The sequence below is a fragment of the Saccostrea echinata genome, unplaced genomic scaffold (assembly GCF_033153115.1).
Source record: "Saccostrea echinata isolate AGI-Se365-2 ecotype Australia unplaced genomic scaffold, CSIRO_AGI_Sech_v1 ptg000022l, whole genome shotgun sequence".
In the NCBI taxonomy this organism is placed as follows: Eukaryota; Metazoa; Mollusca; class Bivalvia; order Ostreida; family Ostreidae; genus Saccostrea; species Saccostrea echinata.
Genome location: NW_026889771.1, coordinates 7,845,746 through 7,862,054, shown reverse-complemented (window position 1 = coordinate 7,862,054; position 16,309 = coordinate 7,845,746). Strand labels below are relative to the sequence as shown.

General features: G+C 33.2%; 2 protein-coding genes and 1 long non-coding RNA gene across 3 annotated transcripts in view; 1 reads left to right on the top strand and 2 right to left on the bottom strand.

Annotated features, from left to right (window-relative positions):
• The window catches only part of LOC133190328 (uncharacterized), a 292,684-nt gene that overhangs the window by 19,552 nt on the left and 256,823 nt on the right, over positions 1-16,309 (bottom strand). The gene's annotated exons all lie outside the window — the stretch shown is intronic.
• On the bottom strand, positions 2,397-16,110 carry LOC133190851 (E3 ubiquitin-protein ligase RNF181-like). Its single transcript, XM_061326536.1, has 6 exons — positions 15,995-16,110; positions 15,528-15,578; positions 15,272-15,360; positions 5,291-5,409; positions 4,783-4,857; positions 2,397-3,672 (listed from the first exon to the last, which is right to left on the bottom strand). The coding sequence occupies exons 1-6, from the start codon at positions 16,072-16,074 to the stop codon at positions 3,613-3,615; spliced, it is 474 nt and encodes a 157-aa protein (XP_061182520.1). The 5' UTR covers positions 16,075-16,110; the 3' UTR covers positions 2,397-3,612.
• LOC133190850 (uncharacterized) lies at positions 9,663-11,410 on the top strand. Its single transcript, XR_009721623.1, has 5 exons — positions 9,663-9,749; positions 10,153-10,204; positions 10,878-10,946; positions 11,048-11,129; positions 11,310-11,410. It is a non-coding gene; the product is annotated as an uncharacterized LOC133190850 (long non-coding RNA).

Here is a 16,309-nt window from a genome sequence, read left to right as displayed (position 1 = left end):
TAAACGCTACGAGGATGAGAATCGTCAAGTTGTCGGCTATTACTTCTTGCGTAGGTGTGTCATACTTGAAGTTTACTGTAATCTATAATTAAAAGATGACCCAAAGACCCTTTCTGGCTCATAACTGGAAAATTATTTGGCTTGCAGTCAAACTTGTATAATTCATCTAAAAGCTGAACAGGATTCTTAAAAGAAAGAGAGTTATCTTTGCCATATTTCTCTCCTCCTAGGCTATGTTTTCCATCCCCTATATTAGCCTTAGTCTTGTTTACAGTTCAATATATTTTAGATATTTCACTGTGCGGACATCTCTCGTCATTGAGATTTGGGCGCGAAAAAAATGATACTTATACTAATAAAGTTGACAAAAATATACGGTAATTGCAAAGGTCAATGCATTTTAAAGTGAAACAAACAGATGCTTATTCAATGAAATAAAACTGTATACAAAGGGAAAGCCTAAACGCCGCAGAGACCAAGCTAAAAAGCAATCGGGTGTAACAAATGTGAAGGTATACCCCAGTGCTCATATCGGAGATGGGAAAGTAATATGGCACTTGACTCATTTACGATTCGTATTGGCGATTTTAAATAAAAGTACTATGTTTAAAGAGAGATAATCCATACAAATGTCCGAGTAATACGAAAGTGGATTGTCTTTCTTACACTAAAAACAAACGTTCTTCATGTCCAGAATTTGATGTGTTACAAACTTTTACTTCAACAAGATTCATGCGGCAAAAGTCGTTCATAGAGGTTTCATTGAAAACCGGTTTAATTTATATAATTATATATTTGTAATTTTAATATTTTATTTCTTTGCCATTTTACAGAATTGTATGTATCAAGATTTTTTCTTGACTGCATGTTTTCAAGATTTTTATTTCCATGAAAGGTCTAGATCAAAATTCGTTTCTGGAACTAATGCTTCATCTTAAGGTCAAACGACACGTTCCTCGAATATCTGTTCTTTATCTCTTCATAATATATAGAAAAATATTCATACTTATCACTATCTTTTGATTTTTTAAACCGTTTCCAAAGGAGATAAGTGAACAAGGCGTGCAGAATGTCTATAACTATAGTTATGTAAAAAAAAAATTTAAAAAAAAGAAGTCATATTCAATTATTGAATTTAGCATTTAGAGTAAAGTTCTCATTATTGAAATTTATGAAAATATGAAAAACACTTTTCAGTTACAATTACAACACAACAATTACTCTGTACTAAAAAAAAATTCTAGTGGCATTCTTGGGGATCGAACCCTAGCAATAAAAATCCTGAGTATTTCTCGGAAGATGCGAATCTTGTTTCAGAAAAGTGTATTTTTAAGGAAAAGTGGGTCATTGCTCCATGGTTTTGTTCACCAAAAATATGAACGTTTTTACGCAAACTTTGAGGATAAACTTTCAAAAAATGGAGCAAAGACCCACTCATATCGAAAAATTGTGTTCTTAGAAAATGATCCTTTTTACGCTTGTAGGCAAATACTTTCAATCTTTGTGAGATTTTTGCAAATTGTAGAGATTTTACATACATTTTCAAGTTTGATGAAATATCAAAGAAATTTTTTTTATAATTGAGGTTTAATTTTTCACCTTCATGTTTGTCGCAATAGAAGCATTTCGCTCACCTTGTTCGCCCATCTTCTTTCTTAAAAAATAAATACACCAAAAACTGTGATATTGACAATTGGAGAGATTTCTATAGAGATTTATATAGAAAACACCATCATCCGGTATATTGAACAAATGCCTGGTAGGGTACCTCAATTTTTTTGAGGAAACTTATTAAAGTATCAAATACTTCAATGACAAATTCTTAGCAAAAATTATATTTATTGTTGAGTAACGTGTCGTCTGGCCTTAAGTATGTCGTCAACGTATCCACTTTTAAAAATTAATTAGCTAAAGTTAAACATATAACTTAAATATATTCTAATAACTATGACCGATTTTTTTTTTTTTTTTTTAGTATACATGGCCCCGTGGTAGACTCGTTTAGGATATAGGATAACTGAAGTATATAATCAATTTTTAATATGAAGACCAAGTTAAACCAAAAAGATTTTAATATAACAGTACACTGTAATATCGAAAGAACATAACTCATTCAAAATTTCTCTGGTTTAACAAATATGTACAAATTTGTATTTTTTCAGTGCTCACTCAATAGATCTCCATATATCCCATGCAAAATCTGTAAATTTCATTGATCTTGTCTGAGATAATTATGACATTTTTTGCCAGATTCTGGTATAATTTGTATTTGTTTATAGCTGGATTTACTTAATATCATAAAATACTGAAATATGTTTGTAAATGCACCTTATTGTAAGCCATGTTGTATACTAAGTTCGCTGTACCTCTTTTAAATTAAAAACAACTAAATATGAAATTAAAAAAAAATAATTTATTTTACTGACATCTAAATTAACAAAGACATTGTAAAGGTCAATAATAAGATAATAAGATTTGCAAATCACAGCAATTTTCAACTTGAGGACAGAACTCCCCCCCCCCCCCGGGAAATAGATCCACTTTATATATGGAGCGGGAAATGATTCTTTTAAATAAAATTTTATTTAGGCAACTTTGGTTTGTAGGTATGGATTAGATCACAAATATGTCAAAGTTGAAAGCTGATTTATGAAAAACGGTCAAAAAAGGCCAGAGGAAGGGGGAAGAGGAGGAGGGGCTCCTGTCCTCAAGCACTTGTGACTTCCTAAAATCAATTATTCAAAACTTAAGTATTTATGATATTATATTTATGTTATATCAAGGAGACACTAATCCATATTACAGCAGTGTGAAAATCATATTCGCAATGCCAGGGGTCCTGAGTCAACACGTTGCCGTGGGAACATGTTGACTCGCGGCCCCTGTCATTGCGAGGATGTGTGAAAATAGATGTATCAACATAAAGATATAAACTGATACCAGTAAAGTATTAATACTGGATAGCAGCTGGTCGTCAAATTTTGTATAACATGGACATCCAGTCAACAATATCACACTTTGTCTAATAACTTGTATACCATCAACAACCAACTCCATCACTAATTTATATGCTAACAAAGTAAAGGGAACCTTTATGTTCACTGATGCGCTTGCTTTTGCAGTACAGCGATAAGTAGTGAAAAAAATTGAAATTTTTGTCAAATATGTGTGCTTTCTCTATATAATTTAATCAAGATAAAATTGTTCATATATTTTTTTGCAGTAAAAAATGTAATATTTTGTTATAATGACAGTGATATAATCAATAATGAACATGTTCTTTTCAAAATTTGTTTTACTCAATTAAATTATAAAAAAAGTATAAAAAATGTTGAATATGTTTAACTTATTGATACTAGACATAAACTTTCCAACAAATTTTCTAATAATGGGCAATTAAAATAAGAATTAAAAAAGAGCACCTGAGATGGGTTATATCAATATAATTATGTACACTGCAAGTTGCTCTTACACCCTACGCCTAATAGTCAAACTCAGAAATATTCCCTCACTACATACAAGAATTGCACATGGTCCACAAAACAAGATACCGGGTGTAAAGATCAACATTTATATATAGAGTACGTACATGTATAAATTATGTATTTCTAATCAATTAAACATTGCATCATGCAGAGTGTCTATTTCAAATTCTCGTTGCTTTGCTCTAGCCTGTAAATATATAAATATGCACGTGAATTTTTATTTCAGAAATAAATCTCAAAAATAAATAATCTCAACAATGCTTGAAATTTTAATATTTAAAATTTAACCTTGCTACTGGAACTAAAGGTACTGTGAGTGAGCTGATAAAATAATACCCCCCCCCCCCCCCTTGCAATTGGTAGTAAAATGAAGTGAATGAACATGAATTTTACTCTTTTTCTGTCAGTGTCCTTAAACTTGCCAGAATACCTTGGTTCAAGGTTATAACTTTCTTTAAGCTCACAAAATAACTTGTTTGAAGTTTCAAATTCCAACAATTTTTTTTTATTTTTTTCTGTCAGAGACCTTGAACTAGCTAGAATGACCTTGGGTCAAGGTCATGATTCACCTTCAAAACTTAAGTAATTGTGTGAAGTATGAACTTCCAATGTTAATCCATTAGAAAGTTATAGATAACAATTTTTCTGCCAGTGAAAATGACCTTGTCACCTTGGGGTTAGATCAAGATGAACCCCTAAATCAAAAGCAATCTTTGTGTCAAGTATCAAATTGTCTCCATTTGAGAGTTATACATAGGACACAAACAAAACACTTTCTAATCAGTGACCTTGAACATGCTGAAATGGCCTTGGTTCATAGTCAATACATAGTCTCACATCATATGCAATATTTATGATAAGTATGGGACTCTAATGTACTCCATTACAAGATATGGTCAAGATATGTTTTAAACATTTTTCTAAATGTGGCCTTGAATTTGATTAAACGACCTTGGGAGATGATCAAGAAACATATTTAGGTCAAAAGCAATCTTTGTATGAAGTATAAACTACCAATTTTTCTCCATAAAGAAATTGTAGACAAGACCAAAATTTTATACTTTTTCTGCCAGTGACCTTAAACTTGCTGGAATGACCTTGATTCAAGGTCATGACACATCCTCAAGTCATTAAAAATCTTTGTACCAGGGGTATGAGTTTCTAATAGTTCTTCATAGATATAGCCTGGAGAAGATTGCACAGTTAGACAGATGGACGAGGTGATTCCGAGATGACTCTCTTTTAGCGGAGGGGGGGGGGGGGGGGGTGGGAGATTAAAAATAAAAAAAATTCTCACCTTGTGTTTCTTGTAGTTTTCATAATCTGAGTCATCTGTGGGAAACTCCTCTCTACACATAGGGCAGTTATTCACCTGACAAAGAGAAAGTTGTTGATCAGTTAGTTTTCAGTACTTATTCAGTGAAAAATTTTTCAATAAAATCAACAAGTAGCCTCAGAGTTTGTTTAACCAAACCAGAGACATATATATCTGGTACACATGTCTCTGTCCAAACTATTGAGAACATGCATGTTTTTAACTTTTAGTAGTGATTAATAAGTTCAGAGCACGGCCACCAATGAAAATATAAAAAAAAATCCTGTTTCACTGTTCATCAAGGGAAGGAAAAGTGAATTTTCTGTTTATTACATTTTCTATGATTTTCCCTTTGCCTCTGTCTTTTCGTAAGACAGTGTCACATCAGGGACCTATATACTAGTATATAGGCCCTGGTCACATGCTGTAACATTATAGCTGAGCGGTTGAAACAAATCAGTTTCTCCAACAAAACAATGATTCTTCTTACTTGCTGTAACCAAGGCAAAATGCAGCTGGAATGAAACCTGTGAGAACACTTTGGAAGCTCAATTGTCTCATCTTCTTCATCAAGCAGTCCTAAACACACTGGGCACTTCTTTTCCAAAGCTGAAATTCAAAATGTCAACATTGGCACCAGAGTTACAGGAACACTAAAAAATTCATTCTAATCAATGTGTGTAAAGTACAGGTAATTTTGTCAACACCATGGATTTCACATGTAGTTATTTTCTCGCTCCCTGATCAGCTGTGATTTTACTTTTTTATAATCTGATCCACACTAATTTTCTTTCATTGTTTATTCATTGCCCAAATTATTTTCACTTCAATGTGTATTCCATAGTTTCTTATCCTCATAAAAAATGTATTAAATATGTAAGATTAAACAGTACAACGTAAAAGGTAATGTTAATGTTACATCTTACTAACATTAAGTCAAAATAAAATTTCTTTTCTTGTTGCATAACCAATAAACCCTTAGCGGAGCATTCCTGCCCTATAGACATATTATCCCAGCATAAATTTAATATAAAAGAGGTATAGAGTCCTTTCCCAGTATTTCGCCTACCGGTACTACCAGGTTTTATTACTACTAATCGACTCACTTGGCATTGGATATGCGGAACTTTCTAATCTATATACTAATGTTTATCATTTAAAAGATTTCCTCGTAAATTTAAGCTCTGTTTCGGGCTATTAATATTCACGAGAAAGTTGAAACACTTTTTAAGTAGGTTAGATCCTGAGCTTTGGGCTGATTTTGGTCTGGACCTATATTTGTAAAATTCTGCATCATTTTTAAGTTCAAACATTAAATCTGGATTCTACAATGTAAATTAAACTATATCCAATGAAAAAACCGCGATTAAATTCCATTCAGATAGGATTTAGCCAGGAACTATATTTTGTGGCGGAAGGTTTTTTAGGGGAAATTGATCAATTTTTTCCCTTTTGAAATATAAACAGTACCGTTAAGTTTAGATTCCTATTTTTCCATGCTGGTTGCACACAGAGCTGTTTTTTGCAGTGAAATGTTTTATGCTGGTTCTAAAATATCTATTAAATTATTTCTTATGAATTCTTTCATTATATTGTGACAAATATAATAAATTTATTCTGAAAGTCCAGGAAAAGATTTAGCCAATTTTAACATAAAATTAGTACTTTTTTAGCAATATCTAAAAATTTACATCATAGACCCCCACTTTTGCTTTTCTTTTCTGAATATATAAGATAACTTTGATCAATCTGCCTAAACTCAGCAAAAGTTTAAGACTTAAAAATAATTTTCTTGCTTGTTAAATTTCTAATGTCAGAAAAATCACATTTTTGAGTGCAAAAAGGTCAAATAATTGATTATGCGATGCAATTTGAAACTTTTTCTTAGTCACAATTTTAAAGTGTCTTTTTTTTAAATATACTTATAATTTATTTTGTCCCATGATTTATTTGGATAAAATCATTGGAGGGAAAACGTCAAAGATGTAATTTTTGATTAAGACACAAATTTCAGTGCAAAAAGGTCATATTAAATGTTCTGTAGCGCCAAAAGAAGCATATTGACCCCCAGTTTTGGTTTTGATTTTTAATTAAGCTACGTATGTAGAAACTAAAAATATACTTGACAAAAAAAGTTTAAAACTTTAAATATCAGGATCCAACCTTGTTAAGTACATACGAGATATTTCTCTTATTACTTCACAACCAGCCTCTCTGCGTTTATGTATATATCACTATAAATCAAATCAAGTTTTTTTCATAATTTTAAAAAAAATATTTTGTTAACTTGATATTTTTCACAATTATGTATCAAGATTTTTTCTTTACTATTTTCAAGATTTTTGCTTTCTTGAAAGGTCTAGATCACTATTCGTTTCGGGAAATGCTGCTGCATCTTAAGTCGTAAACGTATCCACTTTTTCTCTTTTCTTTCCAAAATAGTCGAAAATACCATGTTTTATTACATTTTCAACAGTGAAATACCATGATTTATTTATTGAATAAAAGTGATATTCTCTCACAGTGTGAAAGGATACCAAAATGATATTCTCTCACAGTGTGAAAGGAAATCAAAGTAATTAAAAATTAATTTCTGGCCTGTCATAAGATAGATATATTAACTAAGCATCTTGATAGAGCTAAAACTGCAAATTTCTTCCCAAATATGTTGCTAAAATCCATGCTATATAATGTTTTCAATCACATAACTGCAGCGCTAAGCTATGACGTCTCAACCGCTCAACTATGACATCAAGCCTATGACAGTGTTAAGAAAAGACAGAGGCAAAGGGAAAATCAAAGAAAATGTAATAAACAGAAAATTCAATGTTTTGTAGATGAATATGGAATTTATTTCACTCGTGAGACAGGATTTTTTTATATTTTCACTCGTGCTTCGCACTCGTGAAAATATCAAAAAATCCTGTCCCACTCGTGAAATAAATTCCATATTCATCTACAAAACATTGAATATCCTCTATTTATTAAGTCCAGAACGTTAAATTCAAAAGTATATGGTAAGAAATGGTTGGAAGAATAATGCATAGATCTATAATAACGTTTATTTCTGATGTGTATATTATGTGGAAAATACGACACTAATAAAAAAAAATAACTAGCTAAAGCAAAACGTCATGATAAAACATATACTTAAACTCACTTATAACTATGATTAATGCAACAAAAATCTGGAACGGGGGTGGGGTGGGGTGGGGGGGGGTGGGGGCTTGAACCGGCCCAAACACGAAAACAGTTGATCGTACCCCATTAGCCTACGTACGCTATTGAAAATTTCCGTGTATTTTGTTTATATATATAGCCCCGTGTTAGTGTCTTTCGGAAAATACGATAACTGAAGTATGTAGACAATTAATTTTCAATATGAAGACAAAGTTAGACCAAAAAGATTTTGATATAACAGTATACTATGATATCAAATGAACGTAACCCATTCAAGATTTCTCTGCTTAAGTTGGTTCAAATACATGTACACAAATCTGTATTTTTTCAGTGCTCACTCAATAGTTCTCCATTGATCCCATGCAAAATCTGTAAATTTCATTGATCTTGTCTGAGATAATTATGACATTTTTGGCCAAGTACTGGTATAATTTGTATTTGCATATAGCTAGATTTACTTAATATCATATAATATTGAAATATTTTGGATGTTTGCAAATGCGCTATATTGCAGATCATTTGGTATAGGAGTTTAAACAATCGTCAAGAGTCTCTAACAGATTTTACTGTCAGATGTATATATGTATGAATAGGTTTGATATTGAAAATGTCTGAAGAAGTTTGATATGCGCAAACGAAATCAAAAATTTCGATGACCAAGAAAGTTGTCATGCAGTTATTTGGAGTAGCTTCCCTTTACATTTACCGGGGGGAAATTCGAAGAACATACATATCCAAAGGGATTAAACAAAAAGTAACATCTGGTAAGTCAATTTTATGTTAGAAACAGCTGGTAACGACACGATAATTTGTGAACGTTGTTTGTTCGTTAAGTATTACTATACTCTATCACTTTTAATTGGGATTTTTTTAATTCTGTGATTTCCCGCAAATTTTTTTCGGAACATTACGTTAACGTTACGCAATGTACTCCGAATGCATAACGTTACCATGGCGTCGTAGCTAAGGTAAACAACATGGCGCATAAGAGAAAGTTTAAGAATCCATAAAGTTGTTATTAAAGCTTACTTTAAGGGAAACATTCAAACTTTTTAGAACTATTTAAAGAATTATCATTATTTACTTCTCCTTATTATCTGGTTAAAAATACAATAAGTGCGAAAAAGGTTTTCACACATTGCTACTTTTACTGCCTGTGTTTTGTTTTTCGTTTTGAAGGCGATATTATGATACATAATTCCGCTGTAGGCTGCAATCTTCTCTACCAAATATAGCTTCTCTATATGTTTTCTTTGATTTTAGTGAATTTCGGAAGAAAAGAAGCTGCAAAACCATAGTAAAAAAATTATTTCAGTTCCCCAATACTGAAAATCGCTCAAAAAATATTAAGAATTTGAACAACGTTCGAAAAATAAATACAGTTTGTCCATAATTTTAACATATCATGAAAGCTCACCTAAATTTGACATAAGATCCGATTTTATCTTTCAATTTAACCGTAATGTTAAGACGTGTTACTCGATTCAATTGTCGCCAGTAGCACAAAATTGTCGTTCAAGATGGCCAACAGTGGTCCGTTACATTTTCGCGCTCTTTCCAAACTAACCGTTATTCGCCAATCAGCGCGCTCAAAATTGAGCCAATCAGAAAGGCGCAAAAATACAGGAGGGTATATAAACAAGCTCTCCCGTATCTAAGCATCAGTTGCAAAACAACAGTCTTGAGATGCACATCGCTACTTTCGTAACCATTCTCTTGTTGATTCCTGCTGGCCCGGTCACCATCCCGGCACTGCCAGACATATATGAGTAAGTGCAATCCTAATCATGAATTAATTATTAGGAGAGAATATAAGCCCATTAATTTTAAATTTTAAGAATAAATAGAAATCTAGATTATCTGAAGAAAGGATGGCGTCATTAAATTTTTTCATTAGATACGGTTGTACTAAAATCATTCCAGACGTCAACATGTTAATATAATCTAGGGCAATGTTAATCTCCCTTTAAAATGATTTAAAATAGAAAAAAATGTTCCTAATAATAATAATTAACCTGCCATTTAACAATAAGTTTGCTTAATTAAGCGCTTTTTTATTAGGTTTTTTGTGTTTGTTGGGGGGGGGGGGGTTACACACTGCATACATGTAACATATGTATACCGAGAAATGTTACGTGAATTTAAATAAAACTTTTTTAAAATTAATTTCAGATTTGCAGAGGGCATGTGGAACATGACGACACAAGCTTCTTGGCACGTTTCGGTAAGATTAGACCTCGGTCATTATCACCAAGTGAATTTTGGCATCAACTGTCTTCTGTTTACACATCTCTGTCTCTTCTCTTTCTCTTCTCAGCAAACGCTGTCCAGTGTCGATGAGAAGGTCTTCAGTCTAACGGCCTCTCTCGCCACCAGCAGTGTATGTGCCTTGGACTCTCTCTTCACTTTCGCTCTCACTGTCGCTTCAAACACTGGCTCATTACTGGTTGACATTCAGGATTACTTTGAGACATGGTCCGTTCAGTTCAGAGATTATGTCATCAGAGTTTCAGCATGTATTTATGATTGCTATGGTGACATTGTCAGCAGTGTTTCGTCTCTCTTTGGACAAGGCTTGGGTTTTGTTGAGCAAGTTCTCTCAGTTCATAAACTCTTTCCCGTCAGAAACTTTCTGTCATCCATTTCTGCAAAAGGCTTCGTACGTGTGTGTGCTGTTTTCTTCTTCATGGCTTTGTGTGTGTCACTTGTTTGGATGGTGTTTGAAATGTGGGAGCACCTTGGAGTGATGAACAAGACTATAGCCAGTCTAGCAGAAGGTTATTATTAACCCTGCATCTTAGACATTTCTTATTTGTTCTTTCATTATTTTTTTTTTATTACCGGTGTCTGATGCATCTAATGCATGGCCTAATAATTTTTTTACCCGCTTTTTTCAGAAAACAGACACTTGATGTTGAAGATGGATGCTGAATTCAAAACTCTAGAAGAAAGGCGAACAGAGAATGGTAATTAACAGTTAAAGTTGGAGAATTAAAAATGAAATTTATCTTTTATTATACGTACACGTATATGGCTCATGTTAATAGCTGTATGTACTCCATTACAGAGAGAGCATTGACTGACACGGAAAATAAATCTAAAGCCTTATCAATGTGGATTAATGTCTACACGTCCGAACTGTCCAGAAAGTAAGAAAATTAAAGAAAATATTATTTACCTTTTTAATGTACTATAGTATTTTATATTGTATATAAACTGGAAAATCTTCAAATAGATAAATCAATTAACGACAAGGTTTTCTAAATTTACTATCTCACAAGATATTTTCATTACCACTAGTACCAAACTAAGTATTTTTTCTCTTTTAGGTTAGAAGTGCAGTCTGCTGGACAGTTTGTCCGTCGATCCCTCAAACGACAGAAATTGTTGTGAATGGACTATTTGTTGAAGCATTTTATTGTTGATTAAATATATGACTAAAATTTAATTGTGTGTTTATTCGTAGGTTTTCTATGAGAGGTTTTCTGCTTATTACACATAGCAAAATGCTAACTGTGTTTTAAAATGTTTAGCGTTAACTTTAACCGTGAATACATTTACATTTCGCTTTGGACTAAATGTAGCTTTTTCAATAATTAAAAAAAAAAATCTGACATCATGTGCCTGCTGTTTATATTTCTATACACACCGAATGGCAAATATTTGGACATAAGGAAAATAGTTACTGAGGAAATGGTGCCAGCGCAACTTCCTGGGCCTTTCCGAGAAGCGGAAAAACAACCTCCAGTGTGTTACGAAGACGTCCATGACAACCCCCCTTTTCATAAACATTGAATCAAGGGCACCGCAAAGCGGAGCATTCCCTCGCAAAAGAGTATATCGATCCTGATATGAATTATTACTTGCTTAACTTTTGTTATGCACGTACTCAATAACCCCCCCCCCCCCCCACACACACACACACGCAACCTTCGTTGCGAGGGAAACACAATTTTACTTTTTACATTTTCTTTGGAGAATACTTTAATAACTCTAAGTAAATAAAAAAAGTTGACACTAAGTTTTGAATATTAAGCATGTTGAGTTTTGATAGTTCCATGTCATGTCAAAGGTATGTGAACTGCTGCTACAGTTAGATTTATTAATGAGTGTAAAATATTTGAGCAGTGATCATTATGAATGATTTCTGAGTTATAACTGAAAGCAAGTCCCATTTTTTGCAGCTAATATTGTTTGACTAAACTTTTGCCTTGCTCCAGTGAAGGAAAAAAAAAACGTTTTATGTTGATTTTTAAAATTTTGCTATATCAGCCATGCTGCAGTGAACAAAAAGATGAATGTTGATTTTTCAAAATTCTGTTACTGATTACAAACAGAAAAAAACAATTCTTGACACCTTGGCACATGCATGTGGCTTCATTCAACATTGAAATCAACTCACATTTACCTGTAAAATGTAATGATACACCTGATTAACTTCTTGACCTAGATTCAAACCTATTGTGATACTTGTTAGACCAAATTGTATACCCTATTGAGCTATCCAGCAAGCCATTGAAAACTTTACTGGTATTTTGTAATTCGCTGTAACCATGGTAACAAAACTGTCGAACTCCGATTGCACACAACTCAATATTTACACTTGGAAAAGCAAAATACTGTATGTTTCCACATAAATATTACCAATCACTGCTTTGCTGTTCCTGAGAAAAAGATTTTTGAAGCTTTTTCCTATATACACCTGTGTTATACTTTGTTCGTCCATTGTGGCCCCACCCTACTCCTTGAGGTCATGATTTGAACAAACTTGAATCTACACTATCTGAGGATGCTTCCATATAAATATTACAAACAGTGGCTTTGCTGTTCTTAAGAAGATTTTGAAAAATTTTTCCTATATATTCCTATGTAAAACTTTGATCGTTCATTGTGGCCCCACCCTACCCCTGGGGTCATGATTTGAATAAACTTGAATCTACACCACCTGAGGATGCTTCCACATAAATATGATCAATCATAGCTTTGCTGTTCTTGAGAAGAAGATTTTTGAAGATTTTTCCTATATACACCTATGTTAAACTTTGATCATCCATTGTGGCTACACCCTACCCCTGGGGGTCATGATTTAAACAAACTTGAATCTACATCACCTTAGGATGCTTCCACATAAATATGACCAATCATAGCTTTGCTGTTCTTGAGAAGAAGATTTTTGAAGATTTTTCTTATATATTCCTATGTAAAACTTTGATCGTCCATTGTGGCCCCACCCTACCCCCGGGGGTCATAATTTGAACAAATTTGAACCCACACCACCTGAGGATGCTTCCACATAAATATGACCAATCACTGCTTTGCTGTTCTTGAGAAAAAGATTTTTGAAGCTTTTTCCTATATACACCTGTGTTATACTTTGTTCGTCCATTGTGGCCCCACCCTACCCCTGGGGGTCATGATTTGAACAAATTTGAATCTACACCACCTGAGGATGCTTCCACATAAATATGATCAATCATAGCTTTGCTGTTCTTGAGAAGAAGATTTTTGAAGCTTTTTCCTAGATATTCCTATGTAAAACTTTGATCGTTCATTGTGGCCTCACCCTACCCCTGAGGTCATGATTTGAATAAACTTGAATCTACACCACCTGAGGATGCTTCCACATAAATATGACCAATCATAGCTTTGCTGTTCTTGAGAAGAAGATTTTTGAAGATTTTTCTTATATATTCTTATGTAAAACTTTGATCGTCCATTGTGGCCCCACCCTACCCCCGGAGGTCATGATTTGAACAAAATTGAATCCACACTACCTGACAATAATTCCACATGAGTTTTATCTTTCCCGGCCCATTGGTTCTTGAGGAGAACATTTTTCAATAATGCAATTAATTTTTTACTATTTCGTAATTATCTCCCCTTGGAGGAGGGCGTGGCCCTTCATTTGAACAAACTTGAATCCCCTTCACCCAAGAATACTTTGTGCCAAGTTTGATTGAAAATGGCCCAGTAGTTCTGGAGAAGAAGATGAAAATGTGAAAAGTTTACCACAATGACAACGCCAACGACGAAGACAGACAACAGACAAATTTTGATAAGAAAAGCTCACTTGAGCCTTTGGCTCAGGTGAGCTAAAAACAAAAACAACTTATTTTCCCAATACTGCTTTTTGGATAAACAACAATATTCCTATCAATGAAATATAAATGATAAGAAAAGTTTATCATATTACAATAACTTGTAATCCTATCCTAGTATCATAATCTGTTACAGTAACACAATAAAATGCTGCAATCCCCTTTCATTTTTTTGTAAAACTGTTCCTAATAATGTGTTTTTCATTAATTTGATCCCTTCCCTTTTCCTCTTTTCATATCAAAAGGCTTCTAATGGACATCCTGATAATATTTATACTTTTTTCTGAAATTTATACCTGTTCTAATGATAAATATTTTTAAAAAATGGGACACAACCAATCACTATAATGCTGACAGAGAAAGAAAAGTAAATACAGTTAAAATCATTCTTCTATCATATTGGACTTTTGCGAGAAATGCTGACTTTTACAGTCAACAGTTTACTTTGACATTTAAACCTGTGTTATGTACAGAGGGACAGAATTGATAATAAAGAAGAAAACATTATACGTATGGCGTTAGGGTCGCTTACATGATTTACCTGTATTCAATCAACACAAGAGATGATGGGAGGCAAATACCATAACTTAAAATATGATGTTGATGTTCGTGAGGAGTAGTATCTCCTTTCAATCTTATTTGATGAAGAAATTAAATAAGGAAGAAAAAAAAAACATTTCGAAAGGAAAACTTGACAGGAGTTGGTGAAGGTGGAAAGGGAGGGGGTTGAGGAAAGGGTGGTTGCAGATCCCTCCCTAGACAACGTAATATGTGCTTTGAAACTGCCAATTATTACCTTTTAATTAATTGTTCAGCTAAATATTATTTACGCAAAAGAGCTTCCGTACATTGCCTTAGTGTAAAAGTAAGCCATTGACTGTAAAAGTCAGCACTTCTCACAAAAGTCCATTAATAATGCACAATAAAAATTTCAATTTATCTATGCTAAAAGACATACAGTTGAACTTTGGTAACTTGAACAGCGATATCTCAAATATCATAGATGTACTGAAATGAGATGGAAGTCCCAACCACTTTTTCTTTATGTATCTTAACCTCAATATATCAGATTATTCAATATCTCTGGGTTATGGGGGGGGGGGGGGGGTTCTCACAGACTTCAAGAAAATGAGGCAAGTGTGACTGTTTAATAAAGTTGAAACGTTATATTAATAAATATCTATTATACTTACCAGCTTCAGTTGGTGATACTATTTTCCTTGGTAATTCTTCAACAAACTTTTTAGATGCAGGAGGGACTTTTCTCTCTCCACCAAATGCCCTTTTGATTGAAACAGGTGTTAATTAAATTTACTTTTTTATGTATTAAAGAAAATAGAGGTATGATGAATTATTTCAGTGACTAGTTTAGTAGCTCATTAAAAGCATAAAAAGGTTGAGATATAGCCAAATTTATGTTTATTTTAGAAGTTAAGTCTATCTACTTACGCTTCATACTCTAAATTCCATTCTGCTGCTAATCCACTATCCAGAAGTAGCCTTAAAATGAGAGGGGGAAAATCATTCTGTGGGGGTTTAATCTTGACCAATGACTTGTAACTTAACTTTTAGGCTACCAGCATTGAACTTAACTAAATTTCAGGGGGTCCAGCTTTGAATAGGCAAGCACTAAATAAAGTTGTTTGGAAAGTGGTGCTAGAACATAGCAAAGACAACGGGAAGGGAGAAATGTAATGGACAAGACAAAGATTTGAAGTCTGACTTCCCTATACTAGCACCACTTTCCAAAAAACTCCACAGGTACTTGGGTCTTGGTAATATAGAACGTTCTCTCATTAAAATGATACTGTCCTACGGACCCGATTTTATGGTAAGGGCTTGTCCCGAGACACATTTCTTTTTATAGATTAGACTAAACATTTCTGGTGTATAAATAAATATTAATAAGTCTCTACCTGGCCATATGAAGCAAATGATTTGGCTGTTCACCATCTTTTAAAGGCTCGCAATCGTGTTCATCAAAATATGATGCCATAATTTACAAAATATCAGTTTTCTCTAAAATGACAAGGCAAGTTTTCGCGAATGTATAAGGCCGCTTATATCAATTTTGAAATCAATATAAACCTAAACTTGATAAACTAGATCTTATAATCTATATGTTAAGATAATTGATGTTTTTAAGCAAGAAGATGACAGAATCGATAAATCATTAGTCAATTTATAGTTAGACAAAAAAATCTTTATTTTTTTAAATGATGTATGCAAAT

What these genes read in the sequence shown, in the direction of transcription:
- LOC133190851 (XM_061326536.1), bottom strand. Translation starts at nt 16,074, where the DNA reads ATGGCATCATATTTTGATGAACACGATTGCGAGCCTTTAAAAGATGGT. An exon ending in CATTTGCTTCATATGGCCAG is followed by an intron (nt 15,579 to 15,994) that starts GTAGAGACTTAT and finishes TCTCATTTTAAG; the next exon opens with GCTACTTCTGGATAGTGGAT. An exon ending in AAAACTACAAGAAACACAAG is followed by an intron (nt 3,673 to 4,782) that starts GTGAGAATTTTT and finishes ATATATTTACAG; the next exon opens with GCTAGAGCAAAGCAACGAGA.